The sequence below is a fragment of the Fundulus heteroclitus genome, chromosome 20, assembly GCF_011125445.2.
Source record: "Fundulus heteroclitus isolate FHET01 chromosome 20, MU-UCD_Fhet_4.1, whole genome shotgun sequence".
Lineage (NCBI taxonomy): Eukaryota > Metazoa > Chordata > Actinopteri > Cyprinodontiformes > Fundulidae > Fundulus > Fundulus heteroclitus.
This window is the reverse complement of record NC_046380.1, coordinates 18,296,985-18,318,670: the sequence shown is the minus strand read 5'-3', so window position 1 is coordinate 18,318,670 and position 21,686 is coordinate 18,296,985. Positions and strand designations below refer to the sequence as shown.

The following is a 21,686-nucleotide window of genomic DNA, read 5'->3' as shown; positions in this document are numbered from 1 at the left end:
AGAAAACAACTCAATGAAGTTCGAATTTACCACAAACTTTAAAGGAGGCACTACTCCCAGGAGTCAGAGCGCTGCGTAGGGTACGTCATGCGTAGAAACGTGTTGCGTCATAGGAACGCAAACGACGTTCTACGCCATACGTCGGAAGCAAAACAAACGTGCTGTCAGGTTTAGTTGATTTTTGCATGTTTTATGTTGCTAAGTGAGTTTTAAAATGTTGCTTTTAGAACTAAAATTGGCTGAATTACTGTCGCTTTAAGGGAGGAAGCTAGAACACATTGAATCGAAGTGATTGTAGATAGCAAAGAGCTAGAAACTGTATTTACTTAACCATGTGGTGGAGAAGGACCCTTAGCAGAAGCTGTAGGTGCTGTTTAGGATGCGGGCGCAGTGGGGCAAAGGTAATTATGCGTTGTTTGGTGTATAAACTCTTCATTAGAACTTGCTGAGAACACAGTGGAAGACCAATGAACAGCAGGGTGAAGACTGTTGACAGTGCACGGGAATGAGTCTAAAATAAGAGCCACAACAAATCAGTACTTTTTATAGTTTCTGCAGCTAAGCAACGCGGGCAGAAAGTTGTATAAATAAAGATCATGCTATTATTAACCATTGTTCACATGCAGCTGGCGCCTTTTTGAGTTCAAAAGACCGTGTTTGTGCAGAAAATCCTAAGAACAAAAACTCAATAGCAGTAAGTGATAATTACATAATGATGTTAGGAACTAATGTGTTTGGACATATGGATATTTTATATCAGTTTTAACAATTCTAAAGAACTCAACGAATATAAATTATGAAGAAAAGTGCTAAAGAAAAGACTTTAAAAATGTCTGGAAAATGCAATAAAAATGAAATTTCTGGCGCCGAATAAATAAGGAGACGCCTACATTTAATCCTGCTTTCAGTGGCTTAAATCACACATTTAAAGTCAAGTAATGAAAAAAATAATTGCTCTGCATTTTGAAGGAGGTTTGCCCTGTTTAAACATCAGGTATTTAGTGTGGCGTTGCAGTAAAAGTGGATGCGATGGCAAGATTGCTTCGGATGAAAAAAAAAAAACACATTTTATCCAAAAAGATATATTTTCAACAATGCAACTAAATTCTGTGTGCTGTATTCATTAATCTAAATTGAAGAATGTTTTAATACATCATTTGCCACATTTCCAGTTATAAAATATAAGCCTTGATAGATGACATAGGACAACTCTTCTGGTAATAAAACAATGCATCTTAACATCACCCTAAACATAAAAACCCTTCTCTCAAACACATTTATGGCAACATCATGTTTTGGGGATGTTTTTCTTTGCCAAGTTGGGATGTTGATAGGGAAATGGATGGAGCCAAGTGCAGGTGAACCCTGGAAAAATGTTTTGAGACTGGGGTGGAGGGTCACCTTTTAGGGGGATAGCAATCCTTAACATACGCCCAGATCAAAGCATATTCATTGTGTTGGAATGGACCAGTCAAAGTACCAACTTAAATTATACAACAAAATAAATAAATAAATAAAAATAGATAAATAAAACTAAGCATAATTTCCTTCCACTTTAGAATCATAGCCTAATTTTGGTTTGTCTACTACATACAGTCCCAGTAACATACATTGAAGTTCAATGTTGCATCATTAAAAGTCTGCAGAAATACTCAAACGACTCTGCAGTCGCCGGGTGTGTCGGAGACGGAAAAGAAGCTGAAGTCAGGGAGTTGGTGGAGGTGATTGTAGATTTCAGGAGAGAACAGAAACATGTAAAACACTGTTTCCATCTTTGGAGAATTGGTGGAGTTGTTGAAGGGGTACAAATACATTAGTGTTGACCTGAACAGCAGACAGGACCGGAGGCACAACTCTGAAGCCCTCTGCAAGGAGGGACAGAACAGACTGTACTTATTGAGGAAGCTCCGGTCCTTCCGTGTTTGCAGCATGATGCTGCAGATCTTCTCTATCTTCTGTTGTGGGAAGTTCAATCTCTTCTACCATCATCTCTTGGGTCAGCATCAGTCAGTGACTTAAGAATGCTCAACAAGATGATAGAAATTGAATAGAATCAAGAGCCCAAAATAAATAAATAAATGTTTTCAGCTTCATCCAAAGTAAAAAACAACAGGTTTTCTACCCAAATCATAGTAAGTTTATGGAAGTGATACTTTTTCCTGTTTGCATTCGTAAGTGGACCATCTTGTTAAGTGTTGGAGAGTCATAAATAAAGCAAATTCTATTAAGCAAGAGAAAATGTGGTTACACTGAATGAAAGAGTACACACATTTTTGACACGTTTTGACATTGTGGTAGATGTGCGTGCATTGACTAACACAGCTTTTTAAGGGGATTTGGAGCCTCCGCACCAGGCGCGTATGCAGCGCTCCGGCCTTACCTGCTGGCCGGATCACAGCACTTCAGGCTCTGGATGTTTGGAAGAGGCACTTTGAGGAGAAAGGTGTGACGGAGCCTGAACACTCAAGCCAGTACATCATCGCTCATCTGCTTGGAGCTAAAACAGTGAGTCACCCACAGCAGAACTCGTTCCAACGTTTCTTATTTAATCTTTTCAACAGCTGCTTTCAAACTGATGGTGTTTCCTGATCTCCAACCAGATAGAAAGCGTCGAGCAGCAGAGGTTAACACAGTTTCTTAGCAAAGAGAAAACGGAACAGGTTTGGCAGCTCTGCACCAGACGTCTGTCTAGGTGAGCGTCCTTTCAGGGTCCTGAAATCACATTTCGATAGTTGTTCGTAGTAACCATTATACACTGATGTGCAGAATGCCGGTGCAGTACGTCATCGAGGAGTGGGACTTCAGAGACCTGACGCTAAAGCTGAGGCCTCCAGTCTTCATACCCAGGCCGGAAACCGAGGTCACAAATCACTGCACAGAATAATACTTTGGTCCATTTAGTAACAGTCGAACTTTATTTGTAGAACCCTTCTCATACGGCCAAGTGTAGCACAAACTGCTTTCATCTTTATATGCTACAGTTTGGGGGAGGGGGGGCATCAGGAGACGTGGCGAGACAGGAGACAGCTCTCCGCTACAGTGTGTCCTGATGACCCCACACTCCCCGATGAGCTTGTTAACCGGCAGAGACTTTCTGTCTGCTCAGTTAGGACAGAACTGAAGTTTTAGCTTTAGGTAGAAAGATTCAGAGAGAAAAACTCACTGTGCAACTTCAAAATACTGGCAATGAATCCTTCAGAGTGAGTCAGAAACCTCGTTTTTGATTTCACACACCACATTAGTAATGTTAAAAAAAAAAAGATGCCTTTTAGCATCTACGGAACATTGCCAGAGGGTTATGGTCTCTCTTCTAGGTCAGTACAAAAGCTTTAGGTCTTAACTTGTAAAATAGATTCTGGTCCATAAATACATATATATTAAGTCAACTTTATGTTATCTGCTTTTCCTTCGGTGCAGGAGTTGGTTGAACTGGTGCTCACAGATCTGCAGAGACATCCTGGAGCCGCAGAGACGCGGCGGCAAACATGCTTGGAAGTCGGTTGTGGTTCTGGTGCCGTTTCTCTCAGTCTGCTGAAGAGTCTGCCTCAGGTGAGCTTCGTGGTTGTAGTAAGAAATGACTTTTGAGCCTCACCTAGCAGCGGCCATCATGCGTCATATTGCGTGTAATTCCTGAAGGCTCTTGGCTGCACATTTAGGAATTACATAATCAGTTTGCTCAGGGCCTGTTTTTAAATACAGGAACAAGCGGCGGATGAATCACAAGGACGTTCAGTTTTACAAGAGAGGGGCTTTTCGACTTTTGGGTTTTCAAATCCGCCGTTTCTTCGGCGCAGGGCTACATGGCTTAGATAAAGCAATTCAAAGGCCTGAGATCGAAGAAATATTTCTAGAGAAAGCTATGTGAAAGAAACTTTCAGGAATTTGTTTTGTCTCTTCGCTGCAACTTTATAGCCTAGTTGGCACGCGTGGTTGGAAACTGATTCCTTGAAACCTCCCCTGGCATATTAAATGCCCTGTCTGTAAACTGAGACTTGTAATTAAATATTCACATGTGAGCGCAGGGTTAAAAAGTGCAACATTTAGTGGTGTTTTTCCAGGAGGCTTTCCCGTGGGGAGAAAGATTCTTGATCATTAAAGATTGCTGTGTTTACCTGCATTCAGAACAACTCTGTTTATCTGCAGGAACAAAAGACAGATGTATTAAATAATTAAAAATTACTAACCATGAACTGAAAGTGAGAAAGGAAATGCATTGCTGTAACAATAAAGTATGTTCTGTTAAAATTAATAAGCTGAAAGGCGTGTAGCTGATTTAGACAGTGTGGTTAATACCTACTGCATACTTTAAACCGCTAAGAAATTAGAGGAGTCCTACCTAATTTGGGAACATCAGTTTATCATTGTATTAAATAAACCTTAAAAACTGGAACAGCATATTATTTATCCAAAAGGAGTACACCAGTAATCCTGGACTTGTTTTTTAGTACCATGCAGTCGTTGCTCTGTTTAGCTGCGTTTTCCTTTACTCTCAATAGCGTACGTGCTAATATGTGCTGCTTACGTTTATAGCAGACTTCCAGGAAACTGCAAAAAAAAATAAAAAAAAAACTTAGATGATTTCTTCTTAGTCAAGAAAATATATTTAATTACTGTATGAAAAGCCTTACATCAACTACAATGTACATTTGACTTATTAATGAACCAAGAAGGAACAATTTAACGTCTTTATTTTAGTATAGTTGACTAACGCAGACTCAGCTTTTCTGAGCCATGTATTATTTTAGCTCTTTTTGTAGATAAAATTGTTTCTGTCAAAATTAGTTGTTATAAAACAACTGATCCCATTTGTGCACCGTATGTAAAAGCATAAAATCTAGCTTATTTATACAGTAATGCTTACTTATAGGTTAATACCTGCTGCTTTTTTTAAAAGCAAATTTCCATGAAAATGGTGTGTGTGTGTGTGGGGGGGGGGAGCACACCACAAATTTAGCCAAATCCTACTTAATCCAGAAAAAAACAGTTTATAATTGTTGTTTTTGGTATCCTAGCCAGACTAACACAGAGCCACAGCTCCGTATGTCATTAGCTCTTAGTAGGAACGACTTCATTGGATTCTTAATATATAATTGTTTATGCAGGACATTGTTATACAATATTATATCTACACTAGTTGTAAAATCAGAATAACCCATCTGATACAGATCTGTTGATAGTTAACAAACATATTGCTGCTGCAGTTAACTCATTTATCGTCTGCAGATTCCTTGAATGTTGCTGATTCATGCGGGGTTGCCGCTGTACGCCTCTTGCATACTTTAAAGTAAACCTCCAGGAAACTGTAAAAGATATGGGTCCCTAGAATGGAGATGATCTCTTTATAATCTGGAAAAACAGCTTCTGCTCTGGGAACACCCTTCACAGTGTTTACTTATCATTAATAGGGGACAAAAGAGTAATCCCATGTGTCTAACACCCAGGCATAGCTCTGTTGAGCCTTTAGCTCTCTGTAGTTTTGACTAGATGGGATTTTTTTTTTTAGCATTGTCTTTCATATTTCTATGAGGAATTTGATAAACAGTTATTGATTTGTAGGATTGATTTTTGAGCCTATTTTATCATCTTTCTAAGCGTATACTAGAAGGCTGTTACTGTAATGCGAGTTTGTCGGTCCCGAGACTCTCGAAGGACAGGTTAAGGTGCCGTGTTTTTCCTCCCCACATTCCACCTCCTTGTTAAAACCTGTCGGATCGGTTGGGTGTGTGTCTTTGTGTTGTGTAGGTAGAGGCTCATGTTGGCTTTTGCCTGGAGCGGTGAATGCACACGCCGCATACGTTCAGTTCTCCCCTGCTGCGAATGAACTTTCCCCTGTAATGCTATTCCCAAACCAACGAGGCCTTTATCGTGGAGTTTGTTATTTTCTTCTAAGCATTTGCGAATTAATAGGCGCTCAAATGATGGCTGTGTTTTGACGTCTAATATGTTAGATGAAGGGAGAAATAAAAATAAATGTTGATAGAATTAAAGAAGTCTGAGGCTCATAAAATATGAGGGAAATTACACTTTCTTTTCTATCTTTTGTTTAAATATTTAGTTTAAAAAAAAAAAAAAAAGGAAATAGTTTCATGCTGAGCAGTGGAGAGAATCACGTGTATGAGAAATCTGTCCTGGGAACGGGATGTTTTTTACTCCCCGTGTTTGTTTCTCCTTCACTAGCTCGAAGCCTTTGCCTTGGACCGGAGCCAGGATGCGGTGGATTTAAGCCGAGAGAATGCGTTGAGGTAATTGCGCCACAGCACACAAAAAAAACAAGCTGTGACTTTCCAAGAGGTTTGATTTTACTCTTTCCATGTTTTTTTTTTTGTTTTTTTTTTCAATGTTGTTGTAAGCATCATTGACTCAGAGTACTTTCCTATATAGGTTGGGCCTCCAGGACAGACTAAAGGTTTATCATATGGATGTAATAAAAGGTAAAAAAATAAATAAATAAAAAAGACAGACACTGAGAAAATGCTGTGCTTTTCTCTAAATAACCTGATTCATAAGATTCCTCTTTTTGTTTTTTTCAAGATACAGAAAGGATGTTGGGTCTGTTTAGCTCCATTTCAGCTTTGGTCAGTAACCCTCCATACCTGTTTTCAGAGGATATGGCAACGCTGGAGCCTGAAATTCTCAGGTGAGGTAAAAATGGCAACAAATCTTTACAAGGGAGAGTCTGAAAATGTTTAATAGCTGCTTATTAAGGCTGCTCGTGGCTTGATTCTACATTTATAAAGGCTTGATTGTATCCAACTAGACTTTTATTAGAGCAGAGGTAATTTCTTTGTGGTAATTCATTTAGATATACAAGAATCAAACAAAAAAATCAGTTCAGTTCCAGATTTCTGGTTAACATTTGTCAATAAAGACCTTGAAATAAGATCAAAATGAATTTTATCCTTAAGTGCATGCAAATTAAAATAGCCTGGGTTTGTTATAGGGTGGGTAGCCTTGAACCAACTAATAACTTTATAAAAAGCGCTTTTATGGAATAAAGTTAATTTATTTGCTAGTGAAGATATTAGTTCTCAGAAGATTTAGTTCTCATAAAAAATAAAATACTTTCTACAAATTTAAGAGTCAAAACCAAGCTGAATGTAAACATGCACTAACTGCGCTGTTGACAGGGCAGGTTTTATTATTTGTATTTTATTAGCAGATTAAATACTTAAACTGTTCATTAACAAAGAGTTCTGGCTTAAAAAGTCTGGAAAACTATTATAAGTTTTTTATGTAAGTTTTGGAAAAATACATGTATGGAAAAAAATGTTTGAGTTTCCATTATTTAACGGATCCAACGATCTGAATTTCTAAAAACAACGTAGATTTTACGCTGATTTCTCTTTTGATGGTACCTTAATGTTTAAACATTGATTTGACACATAGCAGTTTGAGTTAAAGATTTTATCGATTCAGTGTGCTTGGGTTTGGGTTCAACATGTGCACAAATAAATAAAATAGCCATTTTACAGTGCTGGTGTCAAAGTTTATAATGTTTGCTTGAAGTCTACCGTGGCATTATTGCTTCACGCTTTGTGAAACGCCACGGATAATGAAGCCTGGCTGCTGTTTATATGTATATGATGCGAATCAAAACAGCAATAAAATATATTTACATTTGGAAAATGTATAGAAATAGAAATATTAGGGGGAGAAAATCACTTTGCTTAACATAGTTGAGCTTAAAGCCAGTCTTATCCTTGGCAGATTTAGATTAAACATGTCTTTCAGCCAAAATGTTTATTTCTAATAAGAAATTGAACAGCTGTGATTTTGAAGGGAAAAAAATGTCAACGCATCAAACCCGTCTAATAATTGCTGACCGGATTTTTCCCACTGGTATTTTAAAGATTATGTCTTTGGTGATGAGCTCCAACTGTTTCTAGGTTGGAAGGCCTCCTTGCCATCACCCTAATTTTAAACTCCCTCTGCTGTTTCTTTATGAGATTCAAGTCGGGACTCCAGCTTGGTCACTCCAGAACCCTAAACCTGTCAGGGGTGTGAATATCTCCGCTGGCTAAACTGTACGAGTCAAACACTGTTTTTATGTATTTTTTTATGGTCTCGCCCTCAAGCCTTTAATCTTGTTGGATTTAGTAAAACGATTAAGTCTGATTCTGAATAAGGAAATCTTTTAGAGGCAAAAGGTGAAAAATGTAGTTCTTTAAATGTGTCACGTAGCATATAAGTACCTTATTGCCTTCATTCTATTGACGATTTCCAGGTTTGAGGATCATGCTGCTTTAGACGGAGGTGAAGATGGACTGAATGTGATCCGACAGATTCTAGCTCTGGCTCCAGACTTTCTGTCAGACCGCGGGTAAGGCAGCCCATTGTGTCCACACACACACACACACACACACACACACACACCTGGGTTTAATTCCTAACGGCACCTTGTCGCTCTCTGAAAAACACGCGTATCGTGTTGCGTGTTTAGCGGGCTCTCTGCGAGGCCTGCCGTGAACACTCAACTCATCTCGAGGTTGCCTCCTGTAAATCCCGTTGTGTTAATTTGATTTGATCATGTCGCCCCTGCCTCCTGGTAAAACAACAGCCGCGTTTACTTGGAGGTGGACCCCAGGCACCCCCCGCTCGTTCGCCGGTGGACGGAAGACAACGTGGAGGGGCTGCGGTACGCGAAGACACGACACGACGCCAGCGGCCGGTCAGTGCCGAAAGCCCTAATTCGGTCCGTTCCAGTTCAAATGAAAAAAACCTGCACTGTAAATGGTGTCGTCATCTCTGTCTGGTTTGTTTTTCGCTTCTTAGGCCGCGGTTCTGCATCCTCCAGAAAGAGGAGTCACATAAGGACCCCGATCAGGATTGAGAAACCCAGATCCTATTACGCTGGCTTTAGCTCAGGTCGCCACAGCCACGGCTCCCCCCCCCCCCCCTGCTCCCCCACCGCCTGATTCCACCTCCTGAAAGTGAACAATTTCTCCCAAATGGTTTCCATATCAGGGCTGCACTTTTAACCTGTCGACAGCAGGCGATCACGCCCCGTCTCACAATGTAAAATCTGTGTGCGACGGCACAAAAGCAGGCTCAGAGCCGAAGGTAATTACCAAAGCTTTTCTTAGAACGCTCCCTCTCAGAATCCGTCTCACTCCTCCCAGGAAGCATTCAGTAGTTCTGTGAATCCACTGATGAACGGTCCTCCCCTTTCACTTGCCCACCCCGCTGACTCAGATTCTGGCCATATGCATTGTTGGAGCAAAAAAGAAATAAAAAAAAAAACGCACAACGCGGCCCTCGCTTCCCTTCCACAGAAAACGAAGCTCAAAGGCCGCGTTTCAAGCCTTTCGTGTTTCAGATGTGATTTGCGGGTGAAAATATTTCGCAACAAGTGTCACAAGGCAGTCGGCATGTGATTGTGAGTGATGATGAGTGAATAATCACGGTGTTTCAAGCAGCTCAGAGGATTGTAATTTCCAGTTTTAATAGAAAAAAAAAACAAAAATGTACACAAGTAAAAAGTACAAAAATGCTTTGTTGACAAAAATAAAACGCCATAAAAGATGCCTCGGTGAAATCAGTGTCATTTCTCACGAACAGTATGTACATCCAGACAAAGTCCACGTCCATATTTAAGGAGATTACAGTACCGTCCTTTGTGGGGTGTGTTGCACCCCCCCTTCCTCCTCAAGCTCAGTCCTTGAAGGGTTTAAGTCCTAAACAGACACGTCAGTCTTCATTGAATTTACTCAGGCACAATTTACCTGTTGTCTGACGGTCTTTTTCTTCCTCTCAGAATAAACGGAGTCTGTATAACAAACCCCCAGCGTCCGCTCCTCCTCATACCTTGAAGGGATAGTCCTGTATGTAGCGCAGCAGAGGCTTGGGGAGTGGCAGCTTGTCGGCGCAGTCCGTGTGTCTGTTGATGACGAGGCGCGTGAGGTGCTGCAAACAGGGCAGGCTCTGGGGCTTGTACACGGCCCGCTTCAGCTTCAGCACCACCGACGTCTCCTGAGCCGACAGCTCGGAGGGTTTCGCCTCGGCCGCCCGCTCCTCCGCCGTCTTCTCCTCCGCTTTCCTCTCGGCGCCCATGTAGTGCTGCACCAGGCTGGGCACGTTGGGGAAGGACGAGAGACTGGCCCGGGCCCCGGAGCTGGAGTCCAACAGGAACTGGGCGCCGCTGTACTGAATGCGTATGCTCGTGGGTCCCCGCGCCGTCCTGACCGACAGGGTCAGCATGTAGAGAGGGTGGCTGCTGTCTCGTACCAGGAAGGCTCCCTCTGGGGCTTCCTGAAGGGCAGCGTGGGCCTGGGCTGCAGTTATCGCCCCCCAGTACCATCCTGCACACACACACACACACACATTGCCAAATGTTAGTTTTGGAACGGTTCTGCTATGGCCAACTCTAGAAAAGAACTGAGGAATATCCACCTAACAATGCTGCATGTTTAAAAAAAAAAATCCTATTTTGTATATAAGACCATTTTACTGATTTTGCATGTTGCCACACAGCAAGAACGGATTTTTATTAAAAAATATAATTTTTAGCTGCAACATGAAATGCAGGCGTCCCCTGTCTAAATTATTAACATTAAAACACAAAACACACAGCAACTCACAATCAGGTAAAAAATAAAATAAAAACTGCAGCGAAACTCTCATTCCTCAAAACCGCAGCCCACAAAAACATGGATCTGGCTGTGCAGATAAAGATCGCTTTACCTGAATTTTCTAGATAGCAGAAGTTGCTGGCAATCGCCCGCAGGTCCTTGGTGGGGTCCCATTTTGGAGGCGCGCTCTGAAAGCATGGGGCAGGGGTTGCTGTTCCCTCCCGCATGCCCCACGGGGCTTGAGTCGATGGAGCAGCAGGAAGAAGAGTCCTGGGACTGGGGGAGGGAAAAAAAAAAAGATGGGGGAAATTATTAGAACTGGCTTAGGTAAACCCCATCACAGACAAACCAAGAGTTACACCTCTAGGCTTTCATCAAAGGGCTCAGTTACTCTGTGTTTCTATTTTGACTTCTGATAATTTTGGTTTTATGGTGTGGAAGAAAGTGAAAATCGTGTTTTAACATGCGTATTTGCGTCGATCAGAATTGCACGTTCACTTTAGGTAATTTGGTCTGCTCTAGATATTTTAATCTGGAAGGAAAATATAATACTATATATATATATATATATATATATATATATATATATATATATATATATATATATATATATATATATATATGTGTGTGTATATGTGTGTGTGTGTGTGTAATTACTATTTCATATTTACAATTAAATATATGATTTTTACTAAGTGACAGACTTTGGTGAATTGGTTTTAATTGTGCCTTTCAAATAAACTTGACATTCGCTTTAACCCGAAAATGTTTTCTTGCGGACAAACAAGCAGGGCAGATATATGTTCGCAGATATGCGCCCTGACGCGAGAAACCAGAGGAAACAAAGAAGGATCTACTCACCCTCGTTCACAAAGAATCATGCTATAAAGTCCTCAGGGGTAAAAAAAATAAATAAATCCGATTTGGTCTTGTCCTCTTCAGAGAATAAACGCACTTTGTCTTTTGGTTTTCTTTTTAATCAAACCAGTAGTGTCGGTTTTACATGAAAAGGTGTAGGCTGAGAGCGACGCGGCGAACACGGAGCCAACCAGGATATGTTGCTGTCATTAATCGTGGTGGTGGAGAAAAAAAAGCCACTTCCCTGTGCGACGAGACGCAGGTTGAAGAATTACAACCGAGTTTCTCCCGGAAAAAATGTCGGTCCAGCAGCAGCAGCGGTTCGGAGTGTGTTGTCACAGGGACGGGATTGAAATTTGTGAAGGACAGAGGCTAAAGGCTTGGCTTTTAAAATTTACCGTTTCCTAGAAGTCGATTCTGAGAACTACTCACAGCGCCGGCGGTTCTGACGTCACAGCTGCCGCATCGCCCCGCCGCCTCTCTGCCGCTGCCGCTTTCGCCGCTCCAGCCGCCGCGCTCACGTCACGACGCAGTCTGACAGCAGCTTCTGTGTTTGTGTGTGTGTGCGCGCGCGTGTTCGATTCGTCCGCGCGGGATTCTTTTCGGGAGCGTGCCCTCCCTCTCCCTCTCCCTCTCCTGGTCTCACGCGGCTGTGCTCTCTGCCCGGCTTCGCTGAAAGCGGCGCGCGGTCGCTCCCAGGAACCGCGCGGCGGCTTCTGCCTACTGGCTTTCCAGGAATAATTGCGGAGCCTGGCTCCGCCCCGCCGGGCGGCCCTGACAGAGCCCTTATTCTGGGAATTCGCCGCCTCGACATTAAAGATAATAGGAATGCGCACAGGCTATTTCCAGTTATATAGATTTCCCTCGATCCTGTTTGGAAAAATACGGCTGGAGCTTTTCGCGGAGCTTCAGAGCAAAAAACAGGTTGTTGTTGTAACAAATAGTCTTAACAACGGCCTAAAGTCTACTGTTAGGCCCGGGAAATTTTCATTTTAGCCATTATCTGTGCCACTTTGTGGATTTTATTGGATTAAGGTTTATGCATTAACACGTGTGGTCCGTTCCTGGAATGATTTTGGACTACTTGAAGTGGCACTTCTGCTCATTTGATCTCTCCTGACATTGCCTTTGGTAATCTAGGACACCCATGCCTTGGGTTGCTTATTTAGTCAATTACAGTAGCTATCCACTATCTTTTATACTGTATCAAGCTAAACAAGACCCAGATAGATCTGATCTGGTTGGTTCTATTCCTTGGCCTATTTATTTGGTGCAAGGCCGTAGATATTCATTATATTTACTCTATTTTTCACTGGGCAAAGCTAAACAAGACTGTTCTATTTTTGCTATAAATCTAAGGAAGGTCCTTTGATATCAGAATCGTTTTTTTTTTTTTTTTTTTTAGATTAGCTATTCTAAACCCTCTCTTGCATGTGTAAATGTAATATTAAAGCTGTATCAAAACACACAACTTCAGAATCTGCTATATTCCCGAAAAAGTCTCCTGACTCCAGTGAGGGGAATCTTAACCTCGTCCCAGGAATTTCGGAATGAGCGTGTTTCTAAGAAGTCTTGTGGACTTTATCTATCCCTACTGGGTGTATTTTTTTTCTTCTTCTTTTTTTTTTTGTCGCTCACAAAGGAAATAGAACATTCACATCTGGGGATAATGTTAGAACCAAAAACCTTTAAACGATGAAAGGAACGTGCCAGGGTAACATTAAACAGGATTTGATAAAATCACGGATTTCATTTTTTTGGATTACATCAGCTTAAAGTCCTATTTTTTGAGTGAGTACTCTTAAACAAATAATTGTATTCACAGGACAATGATAGCTTCAAGCATGAGATAAGCAGGCAGAGTGCCTCTGAACATTAGGTTCAGTCAGGACATTTTAGGATTGTTCTATCTGCATGTTTGCATAGAGCTCCCTGTGAGTGAACAGTCTTTAGTTTCATTACTGAAACCATTTTCTAGAAAGGCATAAAAAAAAAAAAAAAGCCAATAAAATGCTCCTCCTTCTTAAATTGTCTGCCTGTTCGCAAAAATATTTAATGTGCCTTTCCTGGAAGCCGGAAAGAATCTGGTTCCAGCTACTTAAATGTCAACATCTGGAGGTTTTATTACATCCGCACTTGTATCATGTTAAAGCGGCAGGTAATGGTTGTTGACTAATCATTTCTGCTTCGGTTTAGAAGAAGGAAACTGCATTTATTTTTGCATTGTATTAAAATGCATGGATGAATGCCTGTGGTTGTTTGTGTTTTACTATCAAGTTTGTCCAGTTGTCCCGTGTTTGCAGGATATTCTTATTTATTATATTTTAAATAATGCTTGTTCTAATTCTGTACCGGTGGATATTAAAAAAAAAAAAAAACTCAGTTTCTCAGAAAATGTAAGCATTACATAAAACAATTAAAACAAATTAACAGAGAAATGTTTTGCTTAAGCCCACACAGTTAAGGGTAGGTGTGCTGACTCGACAAATGTCCAGCGGGCAGTCAGTGACAACCTCCACAAGTAAGTGTTAGCAACAAATGGTCTTTGCTAAACAAAATAAAAGTGGCCTGTTATCAAGCGTATTAGAGGAAAGTTGGGTGGAAGGCAAAAGTATGGTAAGAATGCACATGCAGTGGGTGTGACTGCAGCCCTGTGAGGATCGTGAGGCCATTTTTATTTTGTGTGTCACAAATGGAATACAAGTGTCAGTTTTTGAATTGAGTGACTCGACTTAATAACCGTTTTGATCAGATTTATTAATCTGTACTTGTTCTTTTAGAGCGCAGGCCACCAGCACATCAATGAGCCTGCTCTAAAAGTAGCACAGCCCACCAGGTTTAATTTAATTTAATTGTTCTTCCTTTAAAAAACAAAAAAACAAAAAAAAAACACTTGCATTTATATAGATTTTAAAATTACAACTTTTAAACTGCATTAAAATGTCAATTTTACATAAAGTGAAGGCTAACTCCTCTAGTTCAGAGTTCAGTACTGGTAGCCCTCAGCATGACACAGTAGCAATTAAAAAGCTCTCAGTTTCAGCAAGGTTGGTGACCCCCGTTTCAGAGCATTCAAGCTCAGAAATTTACGACTTAACTAATAGTTAATTTTTTTTTTTTTTAGAAAGCTGAGTTTAATTTACTCTGGGACATCTGAAAGTGGAAAAAAGACTAAAGGGCATTTACCTTTTTTATATAAATTACCTCCTTGCTCTGAGAACTCCAGTAAATTGGGCTTTTTTTAGTCATTATAGCAAGACTACAAACTTGTTCTTCAGACATTGTCTCTAAAACACTATGGGAATATGAAAATAATCTCCATTTGACCACATTTTGAATGCTGTGTATCGTTTAAGATATCACAATTTGATTACACATGAAGTACGTTGTTATTACTTCATTATTCGGTTTTGGCTAAAAGGAGAGCTTTACACTCGTTGCACAAAAAGCCTAGAACAATCTTTAATGACTTATTAGAAGTATTCACACATTCCAAATCTTTCCTCCTCTGCTCTGTGCACAAACAACTTTCTTTACGTTCTGACTGTGACTGACTTGTTATTTTCCACTTTGCACCACTAGACAGTTGCTGGTAACCGCAAAGCAACGCCACACAAAAAATCCAAGGCCGCACTCACATGCTCCTGAGTTGAATATGTCTAACTTTTCTGGTGTAAACACCCTCCCTTTACCCAGAACTCACTGAGAATCGGGTGCTGTCAGGATACAGAGAATAACAGTTGTCCTCCCTGGGTGTTAAAGAAAAAAAAAAAAAATCAAGGAAATTCTGAGAAAACCTGCCCGCTGCTCAGAATGTGCAGGAGAAACTTGTTCTTTGTGAGTTAGGAGAGAAAACCTTGTTCATCAGCAGGCTTTTAATCAAAGAAGATTGGCCTTGATTTTAAAGCTCAAGTAGGTCTTTCAGGAGCTAGACAAAGTGTTTGTTTCTGATTCTCAGCTAATTGTGGCTGATTTCATTCCCACAATATGTAAAAAAAGTTGTATTTTTTTTTTTTTTCAACTTCGATGAAAAGTTTTAGGTGCGGTTTGGACATTTGTTTTCCACTAAAATACACAAATCACAAGAGCTCTAAGTCTTTTCTTCTAATTCAAAGTTTTAAATGTTGTTCCCAATATTTATTTATTTTTGTATCTCATCATTGGAAATATATTAGTTAATCTCTTTCAGGGTAAATATCATTAACACTTTAATTTTCCAAGGTCATAATAACTGACTTTTTTGGGGGGGGCGGCAAATGTACATATTTTTTTATTTATTTTTTGGTCTGCTTTCAATCTTTTTAACCCACAGTAAAAGCGTATTGTATCGTGTGCTTATAAAAATGAGCGAAGTAGGCGAATGGTGACATTAAAGAACACATATAAGGACAAAAAAACTACACAGTAGATAAAAAAAAGTGCCAGAGCGTTATCTGTTTAGACAAACAGGAAAATAAATCGCAAAGAGCCGACATAATACAACATGTTTCAAGGTGAGAGAATGTTCTTTGTATAAATTTCAGCAACTAAACAATTCAAAGTGCTTTATAGATAATAAATAAGATAATAAGTACATTGCAGTGGTAAAGGAAAGTTAAGTTGGCCTACAGACTTAAACTAAAGATGTTTCAGTGAAGTCAAAGAACCTCTAAACAAATGTGTTTTTAACCTTGATGTAAAATAACTCAGGTTTTCAGCACTTTTGCCAATTTCTGGGAGTTTGTTGCAGATTAGTGGAGAAAAACAAAACTGAATGCTACTTTTTCATGTTTGGTTCTGATTCTGGGGATGCAGAGTCGACTTGAACCAGCGGACCCGTTTGATACGACAACACATCTGTAGATTATTATCTTTAACATTTCTTGTAAATTAACTTAAACTCAGATGGGGGGTGTCAGAGAACTTAATTTTTTCAGGTCTTGCCTCAGATTCTCAGATGGATTTAGGTCTGGACTTTGAATCAAGGATTTTAACAGATTAATCTGTTTTAATCTACATCAGGGGTGTCCAAAGGGCGGCCCTGGGGCCATTTGTGGACATTGGACTGTTTTTTTGCGGCCTCCAACTGCCATTCAACAACGATCTGGCCCCACCAGCATGGGTTGTTGATGCAGAGGGAGACTTTTTAATTTCAATTAGGGCAAACTTATTACAAGCAAATTAAAATCTTCTTGTAATTTAGAATTGTTAGGGCATACACAAAGTATTGTGTATGCCCTGTCAGATGCTATGATATTTGCTCAAAAGCAGACCCTGCTTCAACAAAATTTGCTTTTAATTCATTTATCAACATTGACTAAATGCAGCAGACAATTAAAAAAAAAAAGACTGACCCCAATCCTGTTTTTGTTGCTGGGAATGAACAAAATTAGTTTGATTTTTTTTTTTTTTCAATTCAGCCCAAAAGAGTTTGCAAACTGGATGACCATCTTTTAATGTGCAAAACCCTTTTAGGTTTTGAATATACAATAATTTACACAGAAAAATCTGACTAGTTATTGAATTAAAATGTTGTAAGCTCATATTTTGTGGAGTATAAAAACAGTAAAATGCATGAGTAATTTTTAAATTACTACTTTTTTTTGTTTGTTTTTTTTACACATGAATACTTTTAACTTGAACATTTTTGTCCAGGTGATGAAAGGCGAGTTTATTTGTGTAGCACATTCCAGCTACAACACAATTCAAAGTGCTTTACATGATGAAAACAGAGTCAACTTCAGTGGGATAATGAAGCAAAGTAAAGGAAAGAAAGAATAAAAAGTTGAATCATGGTCTCACAGGTGCAACTTCTTCCACTTTTTTTGCTTTGTCCACATGACAACATACAACTAATAGCTGTCCTGTCAACAGATTCCCCCACCTGAGCTGCAGATCTTTGCAGCTCCTCCAAAGTTACCATGGACCTTATGACAGCTCCTTTGATTCATGCTCTTCTTGCCCAGTCTGTCAGTGTAGGGGGATTTGAAAGACTGTGGTATTCTTTCCATTTTCAGATGATGGATTGAGTGGCACTTCAAATGTTTAAGGCTTACGAAAATCTTCATTACAACCTGATTCTTCTTTAAACCTCTCAAAACATTTAAACCTGACTTGTCTACTTTGTCACTTGGTCTTCACGATGCTGTTCGTTCTCTTATGTCCTCTAACAATCCTCCGAAGCCTTTGCAGAACAGCCTGATTAATAAAAGAAATTAACTACATTCATGGACATTCATGGACTGTAGGCAGGAGGTTGACCTGAATTTTATTTAGGGATAGAGTGAAGCAAAAAGAGTACAAAGCATGCCACATTTTTATTTGCAAAATAAAATATGTATACCCCCCCCCCCACACACACACACACACACACACACACACACACACACACACACACTTTACAGTCATGCACTACTTTGTGTTGTAAAATTCCCAATTAAACACACTAGTATTTGGTTGCAATATGACAACATGAGGAAAAGTATAAGAATATAAAATATCCAGTTTGAAACTGGGCGGTCACAAAGTTTTCCGTTACATGTTCACATCAGCGTTGGCTCATCTGTTGAGTTTTGCAGCCGTTTCATGCCTGAATCAGGCCAAAGTTAAGAGGCTTAATGGACACACAAACAAACAAAATAACATTCTCATGAAAATGTTCCGTCACTGGAAGGAAAACGCTTTAGAAAAAGGAGCCGAATTCCAATGAAAACCATTCAGAAAACCTACAGAAAAACGTATCAAGCCCATTTTAAAATATTACAATAAAGTCTGGTTTCTTGGAATCAGTGGTCAGTGTTGTATTTTCAATTTAAAAGTGTTTAAAATTAAGATGTCATGCTTTTGTTCCGTGCATTGTCTTTGTTAACGTATCTAGAGGCTTGTACTTTAGGCCAGAGAGATTCACAAGCCTGACCTTTCCGCGACATCATTTGTTTAATGATACCAGGTACTGTAATGGAAAAAAAAAAAAAAAACTGCAAATGTCCTTCCATCATTGAGGATCACTGCTTTTAAACGCTTCAGGGGGTTTCTCATTCATTTGTTGACAGATTGGAGAGTTTCTGCAAATCTTTGCTCTTTGATGACTGAGCCATAACCCAACAGCCTGTGGACAACACCTCTTTAAAATGATGTAATTTGTTTTTAAGGTAAATGTCCCCTATTCCTACTTTACCTATTCAATAGTCCATTATTTGAGGGGGAAACTGTGGCTCAGAGGGCAGATGAATCATCTTTCAGCAGAAAAAGGCACTGGCCACTCTGCTGGTTCCACGTAGGATGTCCATTCATTAAGTGTGTTATATAATATATATATATATATATATATATATATATATATATATATATATATATATATATATATATATATATATATATATATATATATAAACTATTTGGAGCCTCTTTTAATTATTTAATATGTTGATATTCTAAAATGCGGAGGAAAAAAGATCTTTCCAAGACCTAACATAATGCAACTGTGTTCATGATTACTGCAATAAAATAAAAGTCAATTCATGAAACATAAAATAATTTCTCAGCCATTCAAGTTTCCAGCTGCCCAATGTCGTCTCAGTAATGCTCTGTGAGATATAACCTTCAAAACGGATGTTATGCACAATGCTCACATATTAATAGCAGTAGGCAACAGACAAATGTAATATTTTTGCTCCTTTTTTTTTCGGTTTTTACCTAAAAAATTGCCTTTTTACAGAGTCGCTCTGAACGAACCCTTTGTTGAACCACCTTTCACTGAAATCACAGCTGCAAGTGTTTTGGTCTTTTTCTTCCCGACAGCACACCCGCAGACTGAGCAAACGGACCATTTTTTCTTTGCAAAACACTTCAAACTCATTCAGACTGGTTGGACGGTAAATGAAGATATTTTTTTTTCCCAGCCTTGCTGCAGATTTATGTCTGAGCTTTGACTGGGCCATGATCCTGACTCTCTCCAACATGCTTTGATCTAAACCATCCTGCTGTAGCTTTTGCTGTGTTTCCCACCCTCTTAATGTGTTTTGCCCAGTATTTAGCTTTACCTCTGACCAGCTTCCTTTGTCTTGATTAAAAAGTATCCCCACATCATGATGCTGCCACCACCGTGTCTCACCGCTGGGATGGCGGGTCCTGTTGTCTCCGCTACACACAGCATTTTGCATGTAGGCCAAATAGTTCAGTTATGTTCTCCTCTAATCAAAGTGCCTTCTTTCTTAAATGCATATTTATTGAGGTGAGATTCCACCTGAGCTGTTGGTCTCTGCAGCCCCTCCAGAGAATCCATTGATCACTGGCCTGATTCCTGGAGAGTTGCTCCACTTGTTTTCCCAGTTCTGGTGGGCAATGCGTGTCTTGGGTAAGGTTGAGGTTTTGCTGTTTTCTTAACATTTTCCGATGATGGATTGCATGGCGCTAAAACCGAAAATAGCGTTTTTTTAATAACCTGTAAACATGTTTTTGAAATTCAAAATAAAATATATTAAAGTTGGCAGCTGTAATGCGAGAAAATGTGAAAATGGTTCAAATCTTATGTAAAAGTTTGCAACGCGCTGTGTGTATATCAGCCTTTTATTTACTGCACTATGTTAATAGTTTTCTATTGAGAAATTCAAGTGATCAGTTGCTGAAATCCCATTTATTGCTGCTTTTGTTGCATTGTGCAACAGATACTTTCGATATTTGCCGTGGACCGTACTTTATTCACCGGACAACCAAGTATGCAGTATGTAGTGTTATAAAACGCAGGCCTTCCTGGAAAACCTTTCTGGTCTGAACGGCAGCATTATTGTTGCTCAAGGACTCGTATTTTTCTTTGGATGTAACATCAGCGAGCATCCAAGACAAAAAGGGATTACTCATGCGCCCTCATGCCCTGTCAGATGCAGGCTTTAAAACTCTGTGTGGGCAGACAGTCGCTCTTCTCTTGAGTTTGCAGGGTTGAATTCAGGCTTTCCAAGAAGAGTATTAAGTTTTTATGCGACAGACCACTGAATGGTTTTCAGAAGTTGTCCTGACCTCATGATGTGCTTTCAACTGCAGTCCTTTCTGCTTTTGGTTTGCTTTTTCATTATTAGCCAAACATTGTTTTTTTTTTTTTTCTCTCCACGCAAGAGTACGGGGAAAATCCCCTGATTCTCTGAACCTTTTAATGGCATCTGCAATTTCTTTGGCAACTTGACATCTTTCACAGAGTGATCCCATCTCAATTTTCTGCCTCTTCAGATGCTCTCTATGTACCCAGTGACCTTATTCAAACCCTTAAAAGGTACTTTCTGTCTCGAGCTGTTCCACCACATGACTTCTTCTCTGTAATCTGCTTTTGTTGATAATAGTTTTTAGCGGTATTGCGTGCCAACATTCCCAATTGTACAAGTTGCTCTGATTTGGATTTTTGGAAATGCAATTATAACACTTCTCAGACTTGACCATGACTTCCATGAGAGAATTATAAATCAGCTGCTCAGCAAAAAAAGCCAAAACCAAACGACAAATCTTCTGAGAACGAGCGACCGCTACATTCGATAATATGACCGAGACACTGAATTACTTTCCGCCAAGGACATCAATCTTGATCGAGACCAGAAATTAATGTGCGAGAGTTTGAAATGTGACATTTGCGTGCTTTAAAAACAATTAAAAAAAAGAAGAAAATGTTTGCAACATCCACACAGGCTGATCTAGCTGCTGGTGTAAGTGCAGGACATTGTTAAGGAATTTGACCTGTTAATTTTAGGACTGTTTTTTTTTTTTTTTTTTTCAGTCCTAAAATAAGCAGAAATTCATCTTGTAACCGAGTATCCTCATTCTGTCTCATGGCTGCAGATTTTTACCCCTGACTTCCAGCTGAAATCCTGATAATTTATTTAACCCAGTCTTTCTGTTTGATTGTCATATGTTGAAGCATTTAGTAATTCATTTTTTGCTCGTTTTATTTCAAAGCAGATTAAACAACAATAATTGAAAAAAAAAAGAATCAGTGGAACATTTCTGAAAAAGGAACAACATTATACCTACATATTCCCATATTTACATACATACATCCCCTCTAATAATTGTATAAACATCCTTACGTACAGAAACCACATGGCTTTTGTTGTCATAAACACATTCCTGCCATAACTTTGTTTGGATAATTGATCAGTCTTCTTAACAGAAATGCTGCAACCAGGTTAAATTGCTTGGTTTCCATTGACTTTTAATAAAATTACGATTGTGAGTATTCCAGATGCTTCATGGGAGCATGTTCTGTCTCTTTCAAACTCAGCTTTGATAAGTTTCATC

At 39.6% G+C, this 21,686-nt stretch overlaps 2 protein-coding genes across 2 annotated transcripts; one reads left to right on the top strand and one right to left on the bottom strand.

Annotated features, from left to right (window-relative positions):
• Positions 1-100: 100 nt before the first annotated feature.
• Positions 101-9,336, top strand: hemk1 (HemK methyltransferase family member 1). The gene is made up of 11 exons (XM_012873291.3): positions 101-401; positions 2,332-2,505; positions 2,601-2,692; positions 2,767-2,860; positions 3,418-3,549; positions 6,178-6,242; positions 6,382-6,431; positions 6,532-6,637; positions 8,225-8,320; positions 8,558-8,668; positions 8,773-9,336. Exons 1-11 carry the CDS (start codon positions 333-335, stop codon positions 8,828-8,830), a joined length of 1,047 nt encoding a protein of 348 aa, XP_012728745.2. The 5' UTR covers positions 101-332; the 3' UTR covers positions 8,831-9,336.
• Positions 9,337-9,417: 81 nt separating this feature from the next.
• On the bottom strand, positions 9,418-12,050 carry LOC105933664 (cytokine inducible SH2-containing protein). The gene is made up of 3 exons (XM_036152079.1): positions 11,430-12,050; positions 10,681-10,844; positions 9,418-10,298 (listed from the first exon to the last, which is right to left on the bottom strand). The coding sequence occupies exons 1-3, from the start codon at positions 11,447-11,449 to the stop codon at positions 9,799-9,801; spliced, it is 684 nt and encodes a 227-aa protein (XP_036007972.1). The 5' UTR covers positions 11,450-12,050; the 3' UTR covers positions 9,418-9,798.
• Positions 12,051-21,686: the final 9,636 nt, after the last annotated feature.

Bases quoted from the DNA above. Each gene is read 5' to 3' on its own strand.
- hemk1 (XM_012873291.3), top strand. From the start codon at position 333: ATGTGGTGGAGAAGGACCCTTAGCAGAAGCTGTAGGTGCTGTTTAGGA. The intron at 6,243-6,381 runs GTAATTGCGCCA...TTTCCTATATAG, and splicing joins AGCCGAGAGAATGCGTTGAG to GTTGGGCCTCCAGGACAGAC. The intron at 8,669-8,772 runs GTCAGTGCCGAA...TTCGCTTCTTAG, and splicing joins CGACACGACGCCAGCGGCCG to GCCGCGGTTCTGCATCCTCC.
- LOC105933664 (XM_036152079.1), bottom strand. From the start codon at position 11,449: ATGATTCTTTGTGAACGAGG. The intron at 10,845-11,429 runs GTGAGTAGATCC...TCCCTCCCCCAG, and splicing joins ATGATTCTTTGTGAACGAGG to TCCCAGGACTCTTCTTCCTG. The intron at 10,299-10,680 runs GTAAAGCGATCT...GTGTGTGTGCAG, and splicing joins CTGCTATCTAGAAAATTCAG to GATGGTACTGGGGGGCGATA.